The 22,264-nt window shown below is 43.1% G+C and overlaps 1 protein-coding gene across 1 annotated transcript in view; it reads right to left on the bottom strand.

Moving 5' to 3' along the window:
• Positions 1-21,133, bottom strand: part of PDLIM4 (PDZ and LIM domain 4) — a 98,288-nt gene extending 77,155 nt beyond the window's left edge. The window contains exon 1 of the mRNA XM_034778270.1: positions 20,954-21,133. Coding sequence (XP_034634161.1) covers positions 20,954-21,046 — 93 coding nt within the window. The 5' untranslated portion in view covers positions 21,047-21,133. The remainder of the gene's footprint in view (positions 1-20,953) is intronic.
• Between the last annotated feature and the right edge of the window lie 1,131 nt (positions 21,134-22,264).

Here is a 22,264-nt window from a genome sequence, read left to right as displayed (position 1 = left end):
TAGTTATTCAAAGCAGTGGGTGTTTTGTCTGTATCTGGCCCAGTATATTTCTAATTTTTGCAAAAATAAAATAAAATTATGTAATATGTAGGCAGTACAGTTGCCAATAAGTGCGTGTCTAACTGTGTAAACTGTTGATAGCTAAATGTTTGTCCTCAAATTTCCTCCTCAGTCATTCATAGCATCTGTTTATGCTTATACACACTTGAGAGTCACCAGCATGGTTTATCTAGTGAGAAAGTGCAGTCTGTTAGACATTGTACTTATTCATCTCTCATTGCATTTTAAATGGGATGTCTTTTGGATACCATTTAACGTCAGTCTTTATTTATACTAGAATAATCCTGTGTCTCAAGAGATGCGTGACTGCTTCAACATATTATTTTGCAGAATTACCGGGGCACATCTCTGACAGACAGATTAGGATTAAAAAGTAGTCTAATTTAGGATCGACTAGAGATTCCACCTCCCCATCCAAGTATAAACTACAAATTAGTCATGGAATTACAGCCTCTAACAACTGTCTCTTGGCAACTTCACTTTCTCATGGAAAACTCTTTGGCTTTGATTTTTTCCTATTACACACAACCCGTGATCTCTGTTGCATCTTACTCTTAAATGGAACTATGCTTTTTTATATGGATTGCCGGTGACCGGCCTGCTGCTATAGAATGGCAGTATTAGCAACATAAAGAAACCTCCAAACATGACTGTTTGGTCTGAGAATAAAGTGAAAGGGAAATTCTCCAATATTGTGACTTGGTCACTTCAGGGGGCCTCTAAGGGGAAAATGTTTTTAAACAAACAAACAAAAAATCCCCACAATTTACATCCCTAGAAAGTAAATTTCCTATGCTATATTCAACATGTGACTCAAAAACCAGGATGGCTATTCAGCTCTGTACTGTCTCCCTTGTATGCATTGTTTGGATGGATGCAAGGAACAAACTGGCTAACAAACTACATATATCAATTGTATCAAATACTTGGGACCCAATTCAGGCCCTGGTTGATTTCTGGGTGCCACCAGGCATGCACATTGCAGTGTGTTATTTATTCTGAGCCTCCAGAGATACACTAGGGACCTTAATAAACAAGCACAAACATGATTCTTGCCTTAAAGAGAGCACAGTCAAAGTTTAAATATGACAGATGTAGTGAGATAGACAAGGGGTGAGAGGGAGACCAGGGCAATAGCAATATCACCTGGCTAATAGAGAGGCTCAGGTAGACATTTTGATTTTGAGGCCTGTTTTGTATTGGCGAGGAGTATCATATGAACTCATGTTCTGATCCGGCCTCAGCACCACACAGAGCCCTCTGCGGGCACAAATTGTTCCCCTGGCAGGAATAATGTGGAAACGACATTGAGTGAACAGGGCAGGGAGCAGCCAGTTTAAAACATACTGACCAAGCCACTTGTCACAGAATACCCCCTTCATGATTATGGGTACAGAGTACCAGTGGGGCATGAACTCTAAGAGCTTATGGGAAGATAAGAACCTCTTTTCATGTCTAATCAGAACAAGCAACCTGCACTAGGTCCTTTGATGCTTTTGCCATGATGAATCAGCATTTCTTATTTACTTTTCAATGTTTTCAGATGGCTTATTTTGTTCTGTAACTGTACAAACCATTGGGCTTTCCACCTCCTTCATTTTTAGGCTCCACTGTGATAAAAGTGTCCATTTTCTATAATGTACAAGTAAAATCTAGATTCATGATAGGGTTTTCCCCCTCCATTCAGCTTAACTAAATCAGAGCTTACTTGGAGAATAAGCCATTCATAAACAGAGTTCTTTGTGGTTTCCTATTTTTAGTTTGCAATTTATTTAAAATTACTTTGGCAACTTTTTCATATTGGAATTATTTTACGCTATTCATGGAAATGCCTTTCAAGGTCTCATTAGTTTGGTATATAAACACTGGTCCTTTAGTTAGCTGGGAGGTAGTAATGTGTGTCAGGCCCAACATTTGTATTGGTTGCTGAATTATCTTTAAAGCACTACAGGCCAACTTCTCCAGATTTACAGCAGTGACATTCTGAGCCAAATTCAAGCCACCAAGAAGTGGATATTAATGAGGGTCTCTAATGTCCTGGCTTCGGCCCCAACTGCATTTGAATCTTCTAGGGCAGTGTTTCTCAACCAGGGGCCAAGGCCCCCCTGGGGGACCTCGAGCAGGTTTCAGGGGGTCGGTCAAAAAGGCCAGTGTTAGACCCACTGGAGCCCAGGGCAGAAAGCCGAAGCCCCACCATATGGGTCTTAAGCTCGTCCCCTGAATCCTGCCACCCAGGGCTGAAGCCAAAGCCTGACAATGTAGCTTCATAGGGGACCCTTGAGCATGGGGCCCCAGGCAACTGCCCTCCTTGCTACCCGCCTAACACCAGCCCTGGCTTTTATATGCAGAAAACCAGTTGTTGTGGCACAGGTGGGCTGTGGAGTTTTTATAGCATGTTGGGGAGGGAGGGTGCTTAGAAAGAAAAAGGTTGAGAATCTATGTTCTAGGGCAGACTCACATTGGCTTCAGTGCAGAATCACACTGGCTTCAACGGGACTCTGCATCAATACAGGGACCCACAGAAGAATCCTAGGGCAGGATCAGGGCCTTTATAGGCATGAAAATGTGAAGTTATGTCTGGTTGTTGCCACACTAATTGGATAAGGGATCTTTTATAGCAGGGTAACAACCTTACTGTAGTTAAGACCAGGTTTGTGTTTAAAGCTTGACTCTAACTGCTCTAAAATCATGGTTAGCCTTGAAATTTGGTATACTTAACAGTGCCCTCTGGTTCTGACATTGATACAAATTTGGGCCATTTGAACCAGGGGTTCCCAAGATATAACTCCAAGGAGAAACAAAACACCTTTTCTTATAAATTGAGAGATTCCGGCAACTCATTTTTGGTCACACAGACATCAAACCAGGGCTCAGTTCATTGCACCTGGGTGTCCAATACTTGTAAGTTACCCCAAAAGAGTAGACATGGAACCCACCAGCTCTTTGGGGAAATAAAAATTAAAAGGTTACTTCGAAAATATTTTGCTTCTTCAGTTTGGCTTGTCGCAAACCTGACCCACAAGCCTGATTTTCATGCCAAATTGATTATCCCGAGTATAGAGAGAGACGAATTAATAGGATTGTTAGCCTTGGAAGTTTCACACCAGCTGGAGAGCTCAAAGGGATAAGCAGTAGGCCTCTGAACCTGACCCTCCTTGGGCAGAAATCTGAAAAGGGCTGGGAGGCATATCTGTAAAATCTGTCTCTGTTGGGGGAGGAGGGGCACGTGAGGAGGTTATTTTGGGGAATGTAATAAAAAAATTGTAATTAGATATGCAAATGTTTTTACTGGAAGGGGAGGGGCCTTTTAGGGGGAGGAGTGAGAGGAATAGGGGTGAGAGAGGTTTGGGGCTGCATCAAAGAGAAAGAGACAAACGGTGATGGGTGGTAGGGGAGGGGAGAGAGGCAGGGGTCTCAGGTGAAGGGCACTGGGAAGGGAACATGGGTTGAATAGCAGGGAACTAGGGGACAGTTGGGACATGGGCATCCCTCTCTCTACCATCCTATGTAAGCTGGGATCTGGGGTTCCCTGCCCATCTTACAGTCTGACCCCCCTCCCTCTCACTTATGTGAGCCAAGTTCTGGAGTAGGGGCTTGCCCTTCTGCGGTATCCGAGCCCTTCTCCCTAACCCCCATGTAAGCTGGGATTTGGGGAAGCCCTGCCCCTCTGGAAGGGGCGCTTAGAACAGGCATGCTCAGAGCAATGACCGAAAACACTGGGGTGAGAGGCTAAGAACCAGTATGCTTAACACAAATCAGAAACTCTCCTGGACTGCTGGCAGGAAGGGAGCAACCACTGACATGAATGGTGCAGTTCACCCATCTCAGAGCTATTGTTTCAAGCTATGTTCGTCAACATGGAGTATTCTCTTTCCTCTGAGAACATCTCATTGAGATGAATGGGCCACTTAATGCCTCACTGGGCCTGCAACTTTGAAGTCTGAAACCTACCTTGGGCATTTGCCTTAACTCTGTATCCCTTAGTTTCTGCTGAACAACATGTTCTGGAAGGGTAAAAGCTATCCCCAGGACACCCTTAACTGTATTAATGATTTTTTTTGCAGTAATTTTGTGTTTCAGGCTGACTTGAATTGACTAAATGGCATGTTCTGAAAATCAATGGAGTTAAAGTGGCATAAATCAAATGAGATTTTTTATCACGGGGCTTTTGGCAGATCGATCCATGCCTCCAGTCAGCTAGACCGAGAGCCTGCTTTGATCAATAACCAAAGTACATGTGACATGAATGAAGTATATGCCAGCAGGGTCTGAGAGTGAGCATGCACAGATTAGGGAATTAAAACACTACTAAAACTCTGTGCCAGGCCATTTTATTAATTGCTTCTAGATCACTCTAAAGTCAGTTTCTAACCAGAGCTCTGGACAATTTTCAAAGGAACTTTACTTGTGCATGCTGCTGAATGTAATGAACTAGAATAGGGTGTTTTTAAGACAAAACAATGATCTGTGAATAATCTATTGAGGCTTTGTGACAATAAGGATGCTGGAAATTATCATTGTTGAAAACAAACCTTTATTACAAGGGACAAGTGTCAAAACAAAACTGTTCCGTAGTTAAACACAACAGTTCCGTAGTTACGTAAAACACAAACTATTACAAAATCTAAGACAATATCCATGATCCATGGAGCCAGATCCTCAGCTGGCGTAAGCTGTTTGCAGTGGAGTTATGACAATTTACACCAGACAGTGATCTGCCCCATAATCTCCATGTTTCCATGAAGATTTTTTTTTTTTAATTCCAATGGAAACAGTTAAAAATAAAGACACTCACTATCAACATCTGCAATTGTTACTGAGCAGAGCCACCTGTTATCACTTCAAGCTATTTGAGGAAGCAAACATTTTGGCATACACTTTGGGATACCTTCCCTGGAGACTATTAAGTGAAGACTCAATTCTTCCATGATGGCCAAAAGAAGTGAGTCAATATGGGATTCCCCCTTTGGGATTCCCAGTACATTTTGTCTATTCTGTGCTGGTTTTGTCTATATTGTAAACTCTTCAGTATGTGGGCTGTCTGTATGTTGTGTTTTGCACAGACCCTTGTATCCCAGTGAAGTCAGTGGGATTGCATAGGGCAAGGGTTCTCAAACTGGGGGTTGGGACCCCTCAGGGGTCGCAAGGTTATTACATGGGGGGTCGCGAGCTGTCAGCCTCCTTCCCAAGCCCCGCTTTGCCTCCAGCATTTATAATGGTGTTAAATAGATACAAAACTGTTTTTAATGTGTAAGGGGGGGGTCACACTCTGAGGCTTTCTGTGTGAAAGGGGTCACCAGTACAAAAGTCTGAGAACCCCTGGCATAGGGGCACAAGGGTCTGTACTAGCTGATCATATTGCAGGAGAGGGAGCAAATACTGTGCAATAATCACTTGTGTACAGTCGGCATTTCCAGCTGGTCCCACAGTATATGTGGAAGAGTATCTCCTTTAATTTTATATATTTAAAATTATTTGCCGCTGATCCTGCTCAAAAGCCCCTGGACAGTTGTCACCTCCCTCTTCTGACATTTGGATATTTAGAAGAAACTGGGGGAACTCAAAATTTCTCAGCCTGATTCTCCTTTATACTGGTGTAAACTGAAAGACTTCAGTGCAACTGCTCCTGTTTTATAGCTGTGTAAGCAAAAAGAGGATCAGACTCTCGGTCTTTTACAACCAGTTGAAAACAGTGACTAACATTCTTTGATTTAGGAACCCTGTCTTCTTCAGCTGGTCAACACCCATGATGTATTTTGTATTTTACATGGAAACAGTTCAGGTCGGATGTGTCATATAATACTTACACGTAATTCACAGATCACAGGAAGACACTATTTTTTCCACAGCATTCAGTGCTAAGCTGTCTAGCAGACTCAAGAACATTAGTACACAGATGCTAATGTTTGGCTCAGTACCCATTCATAGCAGTAAAGAATTTACAGTGACTTCAGGCCAAATACATTGTAAACACTATGGGCTTGAAGAAATCTTTAAATAATTTGAGTTGAGGCCTTTAAATTAACCAATATTTAGTGAGACAAGATGGGTGAGGTAATCTCTTTTACTGGACCAACTTCTGTGGGTGAGAGAGAAGCTTTCAAGCATAGGCCATGTCTTCTCTACCATTTATGTTGGCAAAATTTAGGTTGCTCAGGGGTGTGAAAAAACACCACCCGCTGCCCAGCGACAGTCTGGAAAAGGTACAGAGAGACCTGAGGAAGAGCTGTGTGTAAGCTCAAAAGCTTATCTCTTTCACCAACAGAAGCTGATCCAGTAAAAGAGATTACCTCACCCTCCTTGTCTCTCTAATATCCTGGAACCAACACCACAACACTACAATCAACCAGTATTTAGTGTCAACTGAAAGTGTCATTAACATTCCATTCACTCTCCCTGCAACGCCATTAACAAAGATCTTAAAGGGCATTGGCCCTGACTCAAAATCTCTGAACTACCCCCATTAGATACCCTCCCCAATTGGATACGTTGCTATTTATCACTGCCATGCATTTACAGTCCTTTCAGCCAATATAAATTCATATGGCAGCATTCCTATCTAGCCCATTGGAATTAGTTTGATTCATAGTGCAGATATGTGATCAGCCATGCCTGATCCAGGCTTAGGGCTCAACTGTGTCACTCAGGGGTGTGGATTTTCACACCCTGAGCGATGCAGCTCGGTTGACCTAACTTTTTAATATAGGACTGGCATCAGATCAATAATATTTGCAAAGTACTTCTGAATTTTCAGTTGGAAGGTACTAAAAGGGTGTAAAGTATCATTAATTTGCATTGGCCCAGTAATGTTTTCTGTGCAAATGGAGATTTAAAATAAATAAATAAATAAAGCTATGAAAACACAAGAACTCCCATGTGTTTCACTATTGAGGTGATCACACAGCAGAGTTGTCTGCCTTATGAACTACACTGGAAACATCTGTCATCTGTAATGCCCTCCAAAACTAGAATTAAAATTACAGGCAGAACAGCCCCAGTAAGCATCCCTTTGCTCTACAATACCCCTCCTCCTCTCAGCACCCAGGACAGGAGGTGCCACAAAACACTGTGCTCCAGCTGGTCTCATCTGCCATGCGGGCAGGGGACTGGACTCGATGACCTCTCGAGGTCCCTTCCAGTCCTAGAATCTATGAATCTGCTGGATGGCCCTAGAAGGCCACAGGCAATTGAGAGAGCATCCCTGAAGCTCTAATTTATACCAGGAAGCAGGCATTCCCCCAAAAGGGCTGAAAAACCCAGGAGTCTGTGCTAAGCCAATATAAATCCACCGAGGCACATTTCTTTGCTCCTGCACCAAGCACAGGGACAAAAAAAAAAAAAATAGGGAGAAAGAGCTCCTGAGTGATGAATTATTAAACATGTTCTGCGCTGTACAAGACCCCAGAAAAGCCAGTCCGTAACTCAGAGCTAAGATGTTCATGGATAAAACAAGAAATGCTGAGAAACACAGAGGAGGTGCTAATTTGGGGTATGGGGGGGCAGGAGAGGGGGTATACGGTTACAATTACGAACAAGTTATGTTTGCTCAGCTAAAGGCAGAGCTGTCGCTGGGTTTAAGAGGATTTTCACACACATCCCCATCCTCTCTCTCAGAACTGCCACCCACCCACCACCTTCCTTCCCTCCAAGAGCAGGGGGAGCAGCAGCATCAAGGAGTCTCTTTGTGATGCTGCCTGCAGCTGCTGATGTGTGGAGTGGTCGGCTCTCTCCCCTGGAGACTGACACATTTCCGTCATGATGTGAAGTCTGCTTCCCCAGAGACTAATGTGGAGAGTTTGCTTTCAAATTTATGACCCTGGCTGTGGGTGGTGTCACTAGGCCAAGCTACATTACCCCATTAGTTAAGAGAAAACACACAGCTGAGTGGATAATTAGATCTTATGGAAGAGATTTAACAAAAATACCACTTACTATCTTATCTGACCACTGGAGTTTGCGTATGCTTTATAAGTGCTCATGTCTGACATCAAGACAGTAAAAGAAAACACTCCAACAACTGTTGCTTATACTGTAATGAGCTAGTTGAAGTTTGGAGATGCGCAACTTGATTTCCTAAGCAACACTGTTTACACTTGAAACACACACACACACACACATACACACACACAGTTTATGCTTTCCCTCAAGGAGCTCAAACTCAACACTCCCCAGCACACTAAGGAACCAACCATAGGGGGCCAAAGCCTGAGAGTCCCATTGTGCCCCACCTATGGTGAAACCCATGGCAATGGGGCCAAGGGGGAGGAAAACTCTGTAAGGTTCCCCTTTCCAGAGTGTCCTCCAAATTCTTTCACAAAGAGCAAGGCATATTTCCCCCAAGCAGGGGGCCTGCAACCCAAATTCTGTGGATACCCCAAGAGCTGCTACAGGCTTGGACCATCTGTGTAGATGTTCTTTCCTTCTAGGACTGCTCCATGGTCCCAGGTCCCTGGGAGTGATGCTCCATTGTAGCCTAGGGCTATATTACCTTTTCAGAAGAGTTCCCATGGGCCACCAGTAAATGATACAGAGTCAGTCTTCCCAGCTCTCCAACACTGCTTTTTTGCTCTCTATCAGTGGGACTTGGTTATAGGCAAGTTAGGGGAACATACAATTCCATAAGCATGATCAAAAGGCCCAGATCAAAGCCTTAGAAAGACCACATCTGACGAGCTAATAAAACGGTGACAAAATTCACAGCTATCAGAGAGAACAAATGAACTTGCTCTATCCTCAGACAGCAGGCCATGTACGACTGCAGTATTTTTATAGCAAGATTTTTAAATAGGAAGAATCAAAAGTTAAGCTATCTACCAATGAAGTTCAATTCCTGTCACTACCACCACCACCACATTTAATATTTTCCTGTTTATTTTATTACGCTTTTAGTTTTAGCATAGCTCATGGGAAAGAGTAAAGATGTTTCATTTCAATCCACCTGCATTTTTCCCACAACAAAGAAATTTGGTAAGAACAAAGACATATTAGTAAGTAGGTTAAGAGATTCAGGATGGAGAGATTGCAAGATGTTTGAAAATAGTTTTATATTCAAAATACAGATGGATCCAAATCAAAACCTAGATCCAGGCTTCCTTGCAGTTTGAATCCCAGTCCAGATCTTTGAGGCTCACCTTGGTCAAAGATGGAAAAGGCCGAGAACCACTGAAACCTATAAATTACACAAACCTATTATATAAATTGATCAGGTTAGAGAATTAAGAATGCCAGTGTCTGAGCAATAGGAGGCAAGCAATAAGTCTGCATTTAGACTTTAGTTTAAGAGCTACTTCTTCAAGTAAGTTCACCCAGAGCCACATTTTAAAAGGTATTTGGGCCCCTAAAGATGCAGACAGGCACGTAGGCATTTCTGAAAATCCCACAAGGCACCTAGCTGCATCTTTAGGTAACTAAATACTTTTTAAAACATGGCCCCCTCCAAACTGGACACCACAATGCTTCAAACAAGGGTACCCTGAAAGGTATAGGATACAGTTTGCTTTCCCTTATCAATCCCCTTTGCTAGTCGACAACAAGCAGAGCCATTCCTACTCATTACCCTCAGCAGCAGGACCAAACTGCAGCTGTATGACCCCTGCAGCTCTGACTGGCGACCTCCATCCCACCAGTCACTTCCTGGAATGTAAGTGATCTGGGTTTAGGACAGTTTTGGAGCAATCTCCTGTGTGCTTTACAGGAGACAAACAGAAGCGGCTTATGGCTTTTTATCTAAAGAGTACTGGGTTTCCCAACTAGAGGGGTAATCTCCTTTTGATAGTAATAACAAATAGTAGTGACCTTTATCAGGGTAGGTAGATGCAGAAACAAAAAAAAATCATGATTTATTCATTCCTTTATGGTGCAATTGATTATGAAAGTTCAAGGAATGGGTACATTTGCAATTTACCTTCAAGCTACCACTGCCCTTTCCCTAGTGGGAAAACTGATCATGTGATGCCTAGACTCCTCACTGAAGGCAAAGTTAAAACTCCCATTGACTGCAGGGGTGGAGGCGCTGTCCTTGTGCAATATGCAGTATTTGGGCTAACAAATGTTTCTGAATCCTTCTGTTCTGGAGCAAGATATAGGTTGATTTTACTGTATTTTTAAAGTTTGGAAATCTTACTGTGGATTCCACACAAATGACACTAAATTCTTCCACAAGATATTTTTTTGTGAAATGCCTTTGAAGCTCTGATAGACATGAATTTGAAACATGGACGAGCCAGCATAGCTCCTTCTGGTGCATTCCATGAGAAAGGATCAGTAATGGCGTGGACTTTGAAAGGGACTTTGTGATGCTTAGATATTATATTGGTAGTAATGCTCTTGGAGGGAAGGGTAGGTACCCTAGTGGTGTTGTTCCCCACCAAAATATAAATAATAAAAATATTGTTTTTATATATGCACAAAAGTGATAGATTTCTCTCTCTAGAGGGTGTAAGGACCACTACTGAATAACACAGTGCTCAAACCTTGGCTCGCTATGAAATTTTGCACAACTAGCAACGTAACAGCCAGCACACTGGGAGATGAAATTCTAAAATACTTTGCATAAGCCTGCAAATGTACTGATTGCAATGGGACCAGGACTGGGGCCTATCATGCTCTACATGACAAAGAGAAAAATATCATTGTACTTGTTTTTAGTATTGGGAAAGTCATTTTAACCATCTTGATACTGGTTAGAGGGAGAAACTGGATTAATAAAAAATAGCTCCAAAGTATCTAACTTTTTGGCTACAGGTCTTTTCACAAGAACTCTCAACACCTGTCTTAACAGAGCAATAGTTCAAATTTTATTTTAAAGCTAATGTTGTCATTATACTAACATTTTAAAAATCCTGTAAATCCCCCGAACGTGTAGAACATTTTCTGTTTTGTTAAGTCTGGCAAAGACCTACAGTATTTTAGGGTGCATTCGGTTTATTTTGCTAAACACAAGCCAAGGTCAGACCTTGTATGACTGGAACTACATGAATCATTCCTTCCACCTAGTTTCCTACCCTGGATTATCAGTGTGCTTGATTAGAGTAATTAGCAGTAGGCTTTCTCTCTAGTATTTTCTTCTAAACAAACTCCAAGGCTGAACAGCAAGAGATTTTTATTCTCCTCTCATAGCTATTTAATAAAATCTGAAGGCAGAACATTTAGGAAGCAATAAAAATATATTAATTCTAATTCCACTAGCTCTTACCTTTAGTTTAAATGAATTTTAAGTGTCATTACAAATGTAATTGCAATGGCCCAAGTTTCTCGCTCTCAACAGATCTTGCCATTAGTTCTCATTAGGGCAGACATAGGAGAACACCTGACACACACACAGTGATTTCCTTATAGCCAAAAGGATCAACTTACTCTAAGTTACATTTTAGCTTGTTATAAATCTAGTGTATATAAATATACTTTGAATAAAAGAAACAGCTACCAATTCTTAGTTCTGTCATACAGGAGATATATATCTGGCAAAGGCTATCTTTGCAATACTAGTTTTAGGACTGATGCACATACAGCAGTTAATTCAATCTATTTGGAAGCTCTAATCAAAAACTGATTACAGCAATAGATTAAATACTACCAGCTACATTAAACAAGCATAATCCAATACAAACAGAGTTGCAGAGATCTGAAACAAAACCAAGGAACTAAACAATAGCTTAACTTGAAGGGCTTCAGGGGAAAACATGTATTTGTGGTGGTCCTAGGTCTCTCAACAGTGGTTATTAGGCTACATCACAATAATGAATGGCATATACATTGTAAGTAATGTGTTTAAAAGGCTCAGGATTGTAATGATATCCAGAGAGATTATCAGGCAGCCCTACAGCAAAATTCATATAGACCAGAACAACTTATTATTTTTTTTTAATAACTGCTCTGTCAGAAACTTTTACAACCTCCCAATCCTTTACCGGAACAAATATTCTCCTGAATGTAAAATAAAACCTTTCTTTAAAGACTGCATGATCTCAACATTCAAACATGTAAGTGCTATATCATTCAACAATAGATTGTAAATATGTTCTTTTTCATACATTCATTTGTTTTGTATAATTATGGGCCAATACTGAAAATGTGTTTTCTGCTGCACTCCCAGAAATCAACAGGGGAACTAATATACTAAAGCTCCCCAGGACAAGTATGAGTAATTTGTTTGTTGGAGTAAATCTGCATTTGCTCCAAACATAAAGGCTTGGGGCATCTCTGACTGAACTCAGTAGAAACATACCATAGACATAGGAGTTGGACAGGGCTGGGCCATAAATGATCCAAATGCATTTTAAATATGCCTACTGTACTTATAAGATGATCATTTTAATTACAGGCAGGGTGTGTATCTAGTGGTTAGACTGGAAATCAGAGAGCCATGAGTCCTGGTTGTTATTCAGCTCTTAAATACCACAGTGATAGGTACTATACAAAAACATAAGATAACCTCAGCTCTGCCACGGAGTTGCAGTGGGACCAAACCTCTGAACTTCTATACAAGTTTGCGTATTATTACACCTAAGAGCGTTGAGAGGCTTTATGTCTGTTAAGTGCTTTCAAGAATCTGGAAGCAGGGTGCTGAATGAAGGGTTCTATTTCTGTTATTAAACCACAGCGGATGAAAAAGAGGAAGCATCCTAGCAATCAAAACTAAAAGATGAAGTACACTGCTTTTCCATAAAGTTCAACATGTTTGAATTGCAATTCTTAGAATTAGCCAAGAAAGCGAAGTTGACAGTAACCAGATCCTTCCTTAATTAAATCTTAAGTCTCATTTCTAGCACAATATCTGTCAAATCATTCAGCCAGCTTCAAACAGCCGTTGCCTCTGTAAATTCCACAAAGGTGGAGATAGTACACAGCGCTCTACCCTCAGCTCCACGCTCTCAGTTGTACTTGCCCATATGCCGCAGTGTGAAGCATCACAAAGCTGATGATGTGCAAGCAGCCTTGCACTAAAAATGCTGTTCCCAGCAGGGGCGGCTCCAGGCACCAGCGCAGCAAGCGCATGCCTGGGGCAGCAAGCCGCGGGGGGCGGCCTGCCGGTCGCTGTGAGGGCGGCAGACAGGCTGCCTTCGGCGGCACGCCTGCAGGAGGTCCGCCGGTCCCGCAGTTTCGGCAGCAATTCGGCGGCGGGTACGCCGAAGCCGTAGGACCGGCAGATTACCCGCAGAAATGCCGCCGAATCCGCGTGACCGCGGACTGTCTGCAGGCATGCCGCCGAAGGCCACCTGACTGCCATGCTTTGGGTGGCAAAAAACAGAGCCGCCCCTGATTCCCAGCATTGTGCCGGTATTGTGGTGATTAATCTGATGCACTTAACCTGGGGGCACATTTCAGTACAATATATGTTTGAAGTTGCTAAACTCAGTCTTGCCAATTTCAGCTTCACAGATGACATACAGGAGAAAACGTGAACTGAATTAGTTCTTGCTGCTAGATGGGTATGGGAGAGAGGAACGTCTCCCCCTCCCCCATCACACATACCCAAGTCTGACCTTCCTAAAGATCTCCTCCTTTTAAAATATTATTTTTTAAAAATTAAATGTAAAGAATAATATTTTTAAAAAGTCCCAACATTAATTGAACATGAAGGCTAGAGTTCTGACTTCTCTAAAGCAATCTATTAACCAGCACCATAGCTAAGGCTCCAAATGATTTTAGGCAGGATAATGACAGGAGTAGCTCTGATCTCATGGAGATCCTCACTAAAACCCTCCTGGTACAGGGTCCAATTCTACAAGGTGCTGAGCAACCGCTGCTGCTGACGTGCAGGATCAGGCCACTCTATGTAATTATATTTGTGGACCTGAGGTTTATCAAATAGAAAAACTATTTTCAAGAAAAACAAATGAACTTTAAGAAATATATGTGGTTATTGATTACACAAGCTTTCTTCGAATGTCCAGCAAACTAAACCTAGTTATTGGAAAACAATGGACTAAACTCTAGCCTCAGCGGCATCATCTGTGCAACTGTAATGATTTATCATGGAAGTTAGAGATAGAAGACAGACCTACTAGGTCATACAATCCATCTCCCTGCCAGGGCAGGACTGTTCACTACAATATTATTTAATGTTTTTAGTGCTAAATCCAGACCAGCTTTAAATACATGATGTGAAGTCATTTCCAGAGCTTTCCTTGAGGGACCATCTTTAGTTTTCTTCTCTACAATATCCTAAGTAACTCCTCTCCCTCCTTGGGGTTTACAACCTTCAACTACTTATACACTGTTAAAATGTCTCCTCCTTAAATGTTGCATGGCCATGCTATAAATACAGGTATTTTAGGGTCTGATTCTTCAGTCTTTATTCACACAAATAGTTTCATTTGTTTCCACCCATGTTTTTAAATGTTACGTTAGTGGAACTGGAATATAAAGGCCAAGTTCTGTCTTCATTTGTACTGGTGAAACCCAGTTTGGCAAGATGGACTTTGAAAAATAAACTGCAATCTTAAAGGGTTCTCACCTAGGTAACTAAGTGTAAAATGTTGTCTTATATTTGCTTGCTGTATGCTCTCACAACAGCAGGGCCGGCTCCAGGCACCAGCCTGGGAAGCAGGTGCTTGGGGCGGCCACTCCGGAGGGGGGGCGGCACGTCCAGCTATTCGACGGCAATTCAGCGGACGGTCTCTCGCTCCCGCACGGAGCGAAGGACCTCCCGCCAAATTGCCGCCGCAGATCACGATCGCGGCTTTTTTTTGGCTGCTTGGGGCGGCCAAAACCCTGGAGCCGGCCCTGCACAGCAGCAACAGTATTTTTGCATTCCATTAAAATAAGTGAATTGTCTAGTCTAGAGGGAGATTATTCTTTTCCCTAGTAGTCTAGCAGTCATAGAAAGCCAAACACTTATTTGCTGAATGATTTATAAAACAAACCAGACACAAATACACTTGTGTGTTATAAACAATGGAGGGTCTCATCCTGAAGGAGGAATCTGGATGAAATTATCAAGTCTTTAGCTGTTAGAGACATCTTAGTCAGATTAAAAATAGTAAAACAAATGTTGAAGTCTTCCCTCTGTCCTAAAATAAACTCCTATTAAAGGCCTGGCTCATACCTATTATATCCACACAAGGAGGGATAGGGTTGTGAAAAACCTACCTGGTTTTCAACAGACAAAGATAATCTAGTGGATTTTATGTGGGGTTTCCATTTCTTTGCATAATTTTTTTAACTTTAATAATAATATATGGAGATATACTTATCTCATAGAACTGGAAGGTCATTGAGTCCAGCCCCCTCCCTTCACGAGGGGGACCAAGTACTGATTTTGCCCTAGATCCCTAAGTGGCCCCCTCAAGGATTGAACTCACAACCCTGGGTTTAGCAAGCCAATGCTCAAACTAGTAAACTATCCCAAGAGCTTACAGCATCATAACGTGTATTTGGACACTGGAGGCTCTAATTTCAGTCTACAAGTGAAAACTTTAACCATCCTAACAAGTGAACAGAGAAGTGATGAGAACTTTAAGGCTCTTGTTAGAAGCACTATGAGAAAGTAATAAGAAACCTATGGAACTATCTGGAAGCTTGAAACGGAAGGTGAATAAGTGGGGTCCTTGGTGATTGGGTAGTAGGTTGTGGCCAGCAGATCAGAAGAATGGTTAGGATGGAAAGTGTATTGATATCAAAGGGCACATATAAAAACAGTATTGTCAGTCCTAAGTATGTGGTCAACATCACAAGTCAATACCCCCGAAAAAGAATCATGAGACAATAACGTAGGTTCTTTTTACTTGCCTCCTGGTTTCTGAACTCTTAGGCCTGGTCCACACTAACCCCCCACTTCGAACTAAGGTACGCAAATTCAGCTACGTTATTAACGTAGAGCCTCCAGTTATTAACGCAGCTGAATTCGAAGTACCTTAGTTCGAACTTACCATGGGTCCAGACGCGGCCCGCAGGCTCCCCTGTTGATGCCGCGTACTCCTCTCGCCGAGCTGGAGTACCAGCGTCGACGGCGAGCACTTCCGGGATCGATCCCAGAAGATCGATTGCTTACCGCCGGACCCGGAGGTACGTGTAGACCTACCCTTAGAAAACATTTAGGTCATAGTGTCAAGCTTCCTCTGTAATCAGGAATGTTAGAAACCTGTTTGTTTTAAATGAAGTTTAGGTTCTTGCCTAATCACGTCTCTATGAGCTGGGGTTTTAAAAAACACACCAATGACATGGGACTTGCAATGAAATTGTGAGAGTTGGCAACACGGAGTGACAAAACTCAGTTGGCCCAACTAGTTAGCAGCCCGGAGACTCCTATTGCATTTGTGGTTTTTACCCACTAAATTGCTGGCTTTACATTTCCAGTCATCACACACACACACACACACACACACACACAAAGATGGGGCAATGTGGGAGGAACACTAGGAGGAGATTCTTGTGGAGATTTTCTTTCCTACAGTCCCCTCCTGTGCATTTTGCCACGGAGGATTTTCTGACCCAAAGTCAGTTAGAGTTCACTGCATAAGGGCACCCAAGATTTGGCCCCATATTTACAAACAAATTTCTCTGTGTTACAGATAACACCTTAGATTACTGAAAATAGAAGTATTTTTGAAATCTGATTTGTTTTCACTACTTATGCTGTTTTTTTTAGTATTTGCACCAACAAGGGGACAAGGAAAATAATAATTTTTCTTCACAGTCAATTCATAATTAATTTCCTATTATCTTGCCTTAGCAGAATGTTACAATATCTGAGTTGGTGAAAAGAAATCACAACTTTCCACTTAAATAAATATTAATAACAACAAGTTTCAGAGTAGCAGCCATGTTAGTCTGTATCCGCAAAAAGAACAGGAGTACTATAAATTCGTTAGTCTCTAAGGTGCCACAAGTACTCCTGTTCTTTTTGCTAATAACAACAAAACATTTTCACTGTCCCATGCTTTTGTAAAAGCTTATTTTCAGTCATCCTTAAAAGTGGGACTCAATTTGACCTGAAAATGTCCTTTTAATCTATGTAAAACAACTGTCTAAGAACAATAACAGCTGTATTAACAGAGGAGTGCAGCAATTCACACTTAGCATCTGCATCACAGTGCAATCTGCTACAAAGCTTAGCCTTTTGTCCAACCCCCAAAATAAAACACTAATGGTAAAAATCAGGAAAGACGCTCAGACGCTTGGTAAAACCATTTTCAGATATTAGTCCCAAAACCAATAACACTTCTCTCAGTGCTGACATTTTAGTGCCCAATCTCGAAAGGTGCTGAGCACCCTAGACTCAGATTAGCTTTGAGGATGCACTGCTCATCACCTTGCAAGCTTGAGTACTTAGGGACTGAGCCTACATCATTGAGGTCAATGGAAGTTTTGCCATTGATTTCAATCAGAGCAAGATCAAGCCCTTGAAGTCTGGCTGGTTTTTAAAAGAACCACACATAAAATGTAATGAATAACATAACATGAAATACTATACAATTGCTAATCACATATGTTACACCTCTTAAGACTAAAGTAAAATATCGCCGTTCACTGAAATAAAAAGTTATATTTCTAGCTCCTAAATTTGCTGAATCAGTTCAGGAATTTGGCAAGCTACTTGTCTGCTGCAAAGCCAGACTCTATGGTTTTTCTAATATAATGGTAAAACAAAATATTTCCATCAAAGTAACAATAAAATAAGCTTTCTGACCTACACTAGTTATTTTAATCTTCACAAGAGAAATATTTTATGATCTCTAAGAGACAGGTAGGTATTTAATTGTGATAAATTTCATCAAAATGGGGGAGAAAATTAGCAGACTTCCTAAAATTAATGAAACGTGTGTTGACGCCTGCAGGCCAATTACTTCCCCTCAGGGCACATGTAGCGTATGTTTGTTTAACAGACATATTTTGCTCAAATACTGTCTGTTGCTATTCAACATGCTACATTTTTCCTTCGTTTTTTTTAAAAAAATGAATAAATAAAACCAAAAGATCCTAGTAATGTGTGATAAGAAACACCCTCAAATGAAAGCAAACATGCAAAGCTTTGCAGTGTGTGCAACTTCAAGATTATAAACTGAGCAGTTTAAAAAACATGGCTTGTTTCTACGATCACATATAGCTTTCCTTAAACCCTATTTACTCACTTCCATTTTGTGCAGTGACTCCTACTGGCAAGATGGTGAACAATTTCTGCATGTGGGGGGAAGCAATCTAACAGCTGTTTCTCCTTGCAATGCCTATCAATATTCTGTGCAGCATTTATTCACTCATTCCAAAAGTAAAATGACCACATGACTGATATCCTGAAACTTACTATTCAACTCCAACACAAAAAGTATGTGCTCAATCCTGTGGGGTGCTGAATGCTTCCTGAGAGCTTCTCAGCAACTCCACCTGCCATTGATTTCAGTTTGGGTAGTTGAGAGCACGCTGCACTTCGCAGAGTACAGCCCTGCACAGGATACTCAGATGCTTCAGCAGAGCACCACACTTGTTAATTCAGGCCATCATACATCACTTACCTGCACACATTCCTATTAAGGATTTTAAAAAATGTGCACAAGTTGTTTCAAGCCAGCAGCAGTCTTTAAACAAAGAAACTTCCAAAACATACCCCTATGGTATTATTCATAAGTACTTGATACCGCAATAGTTACTATGCAACACAGGATTGGGTGTTGGACCCAGTCCTGCAGTCTTTACTTAAGCACAGGTCCCATTAACTTCAGTCATATCTACCTAAACAAAAACTGCAGGGTTGGACCTATCCCCTGGATTAATCTCTCTACTGTATAGGACAGGATGTTTCTTTACATATAAAAACTGGACAGAGTAACTGGAAAATACATGTTATTTACTGAAAAGAACTGAAGAGATGTTAATTATCATCAATTGATACTTTTAATGCATTTGACACAAATCAAATATGACAACTTTGGAAAACAAGGTTTTAGCCTTTAAGATATTAGAAAAGAATACGCAGTGATCGGACAGTTATTCTTTGATTTATACCCAGGCTGCATTTTAATACTTTAAGAATTCATCTTAAATATTCATTTAAAAGATGCCATAGAAGACTCAAAGATGTTTATTTATTTCCATGAGTCTATTCTCCTCCAACTGCACCTTGATATTTCCAGTGACAGTTATATTTTATATTTTTACATGAAAGATGCAATACATAGTGTCTTTTTGACCAATCTATTAAAATAGCTGGAATTAATCAGTCTATAAGAAAATGGAGAATAGAATATATTAGTTAATATCCAGCTGCACCAATTCAAGGACAGATTTATGCAATACTAAGTACAGAAGGGAAAAATAAGTTTACAGCACTACTGTGAAAGGAGCAACAAACTTCAAACTGCTTACACTGCAAAAATATTCTGCTTCATCATATTTACTAAAATTATATTATATAAATGCTCATCCCAAATGAATTTAACCCAAAAAGGGTTATTAAAGAAAATTAAACACTACTTTTTGATAACTAGCAACTAACTGGCATGGTAAATTACTGTGAGTTAAGTTAGTCATTATATTTGCAATCCTGTAAGACATAAAATGCCAAATTCTGTCCTGACCTATGCCCCTGAAATCCCACTTGAATAAATGGGATTTTAGAAGTGAAACTGAAGGCCAAATTTGGCCCAACATATTAGCTTACCCAGCCAACCTGTCACATGTCACTTTCTTTGTGCTTCCAGGTGAACAAGGAATGCCACGGCAATTGTTCTCTTATCGCATGAAAATACTGCACTGTTTTACTTTCTCAGAGAGTGAACAAAGAATTAATAATTTAGAAGGTGGCTCTCTCTTTACTTTTTTAAGAGACTTTGATCTAAGCTTTAAACCATCGTATGACCACAGTAGGGTGACCAGAAGTCCGCATTTTATAGGGACAGTCCCAATATTTGAGGCTTTTTTTTTTTTTTTTTAATATGGGCTCCTATTACTCCCCGGCCCCATCCTGATTTTTCAAACTTGCTATCTGGTTACCCTAAACCACAGCCACCTTATACAAAGAAGATCCTAGTGACTGACACTGTACTTTGTTGCCTTTCACAAAAATGCAGATTTTTGTTCATCGTAAGACAAAACAAAGGCATATCAGGAATACAAGAAAATGAATAAGTTTGCACCATGAAAAGTAAGCTTTTTATCAACTATGTTCAAAACCAACTTCTCTCCCCGACTCTTCTTTCTTAGATGGGAGCTCCAAACCATGAGGCTGGGGTATGCAACTGTTCAGGCTGTTAACTCAATTGTAATTTAGGCCCAATTGCATCGCACTGATTTTTGCCAAATCCCGCTGCAGACAAAGCCTCCAGAAAGTTTCCAAGCGGGTGTAATTTCATCTACTTCGGTGGAGTTACACTAAGGAGGAGTGTGACCCAGCTCCTTTTTTTGCTGAACCCTCAGCGCTCAAAGGTCTGACTACCCATGCAAAACAACCCCCCTAACACCACTGAATGAATCCGCCAGTCGGTGGGATCAGCTACGCATCCAGCCCACTCCCCACAGCCTTCTTCCACCTGCTTCTGCAGCAGCCACCGTGCCCGCGAGCCCCGAGTCAGCCAGTCCCCTCCAGCCCCAGCACGTGCAGGGAGAGGGTGCGTGCCCGGGGCGGTGCAGGGGGGACCCAGCACTGCAGTGCAGCCCCGTCTCTGCCGGTGCCCCCGCAAGCTGCTACCCGCTCCTTTCCAAGAGTCCTGCGCTTCCCGGCTGAGCTCCGCTGCCCAATTCCCAGCGTGCGGAGCTGCGGCTCCCCATCAGCCCCCCCTTTCCTTTGCATACACCCTCCCCCCCAAAAAATAACCCAACAGCTCGGCGGGGGGCATCTCGGCAGCTGTGCAAACGAGCCCCGGCTGCCCGCGGAGAGCTGCTCCCCCCGGGCAACGGAGCGCCCCGCTTCGCAGCTGCGGGGGGCGCCCTGGCCGCGGCGGGGGGCGCCGGGGCTTACCCTGGAGATGGTCAGCGGGGTGCTGAAGTCCTTGCCCCCCACCAGCCGGAAGCCCCAGGGCGAGGGGCCGGTCAGAGCCACTGTCTGGGACATGCTGGGCGGGCTGGGGCGCGCTGCGACCGGGAGCGCACGCGGCAAGAACGCTCTGGCCCTTCGCCTCAGCCACTGCGCCGGCCAAGCCCCGGCCCGCCTGACGTCTCCGCTCCCGCTCCCCCTCCCCGCCCGGGGGCGGGTCCCTGCCCGGGGCCTGGGTGACAGAGCCGCAGGCCGGGCACGGGGCCGCCCGCTTCCCCGAGAGCCAGAACCCCGCCTCTGCGGGGAGCGGGCCAGGGAGCAGCGGTGAAAGGCCAGGAGAGTGGGAGAGAGCGCGCGCCTCTCCCCCGGCTACGCTCCTCGGGGAGCTCGCCTGCTAAACCACTAAAGGTGCTCCCCTTCCCCTGCTAAACCCCTAAGGGTATTCCCTCTGCTCTTCCCCTGCTAAACCCCTAAGGGTGCTCCCCTTCCCCTGCTAAACCCCTAAGGGTATTCCCTCTGCTCTTCCCCTGCTAAACCCCTAAGGGTGCTCCCCTTCCTCTGCTAAACCCCTAAGGGGGCCCCCTCTCCTCTCCCTCTGCTAAACCCCTAAGGGGGTCCCCTTCTCTCCCTCTGCTAAACCCCTAAGGGTGCTCCCCTTCTCCTGCTAAACCCCTAAGGGTGCTCCCTCTCCTCTGCCCCTGCTAAACCCCTGAGGGTCGCCCCTGCTAAACCCTTAAGGGGGCCCCCTCTCCTCTTCCTCTGCTACACCCCTAAGGGTGCCCCCCTTCTCTCCCCTGCTACACCCCTAAGGGTGCCCTCTCCTCTTCCCTGCCAAACCCCTAAGGGTCCTCCTCCTCCCCGCTTCCGCCACCTCTGTCGGGGGCGGCATTTCGGGGCGGGACCTTCCGCCGCGTAGGGCGGCAGAAAAGCTGGCAGCGCTCCTGCTGCAACACTTGTGCTACCTCTACCGTACAAAATCATGTTGCCCTAACTTACATGGGCCTACAGCCACGGCAGTTATTAAATCGCCTGTGAGTATGTACGTTTGGCTCCTTGTGTCGGCGTTGCATGTCCTCACCAGGAGTGCTTGTATCGATTGTATTGTCAGTGTGGGGCATTGTGGGACAGCTCCTGAAAACCAGCAACAGTCGACAGAAGCAACGCAGTGTCTATACTGACACTACGTCAACCTAACTACATCAACCGTGACTCCACATGGGTCTGGGAGGCAGTGTTCCCCAATCCTGGACAATGGGAGCTGCTGGGGATGGTGCTGAAACAACAGCAACACACAGA

Source organism: Trachemys scripta, chromosome 8 (assembly GCF_013100865.1).
Source record: "Trachemys scripta elegans isolate TJP31775 chromosome 8, CAS_Tse_1.0, whole genome shotgun sequence".
Classification (NCBI taxonomy): Eukaryota; Metazoa; Chordata; order Testudines; family Emydidae; genus Trachemys; species Trachemys scripta.
The sequence above is the reverse complement of the archived record's forward strand: the minus strand, read 5'-3'. Positions and strand labels throughout refer to the sequence as shown.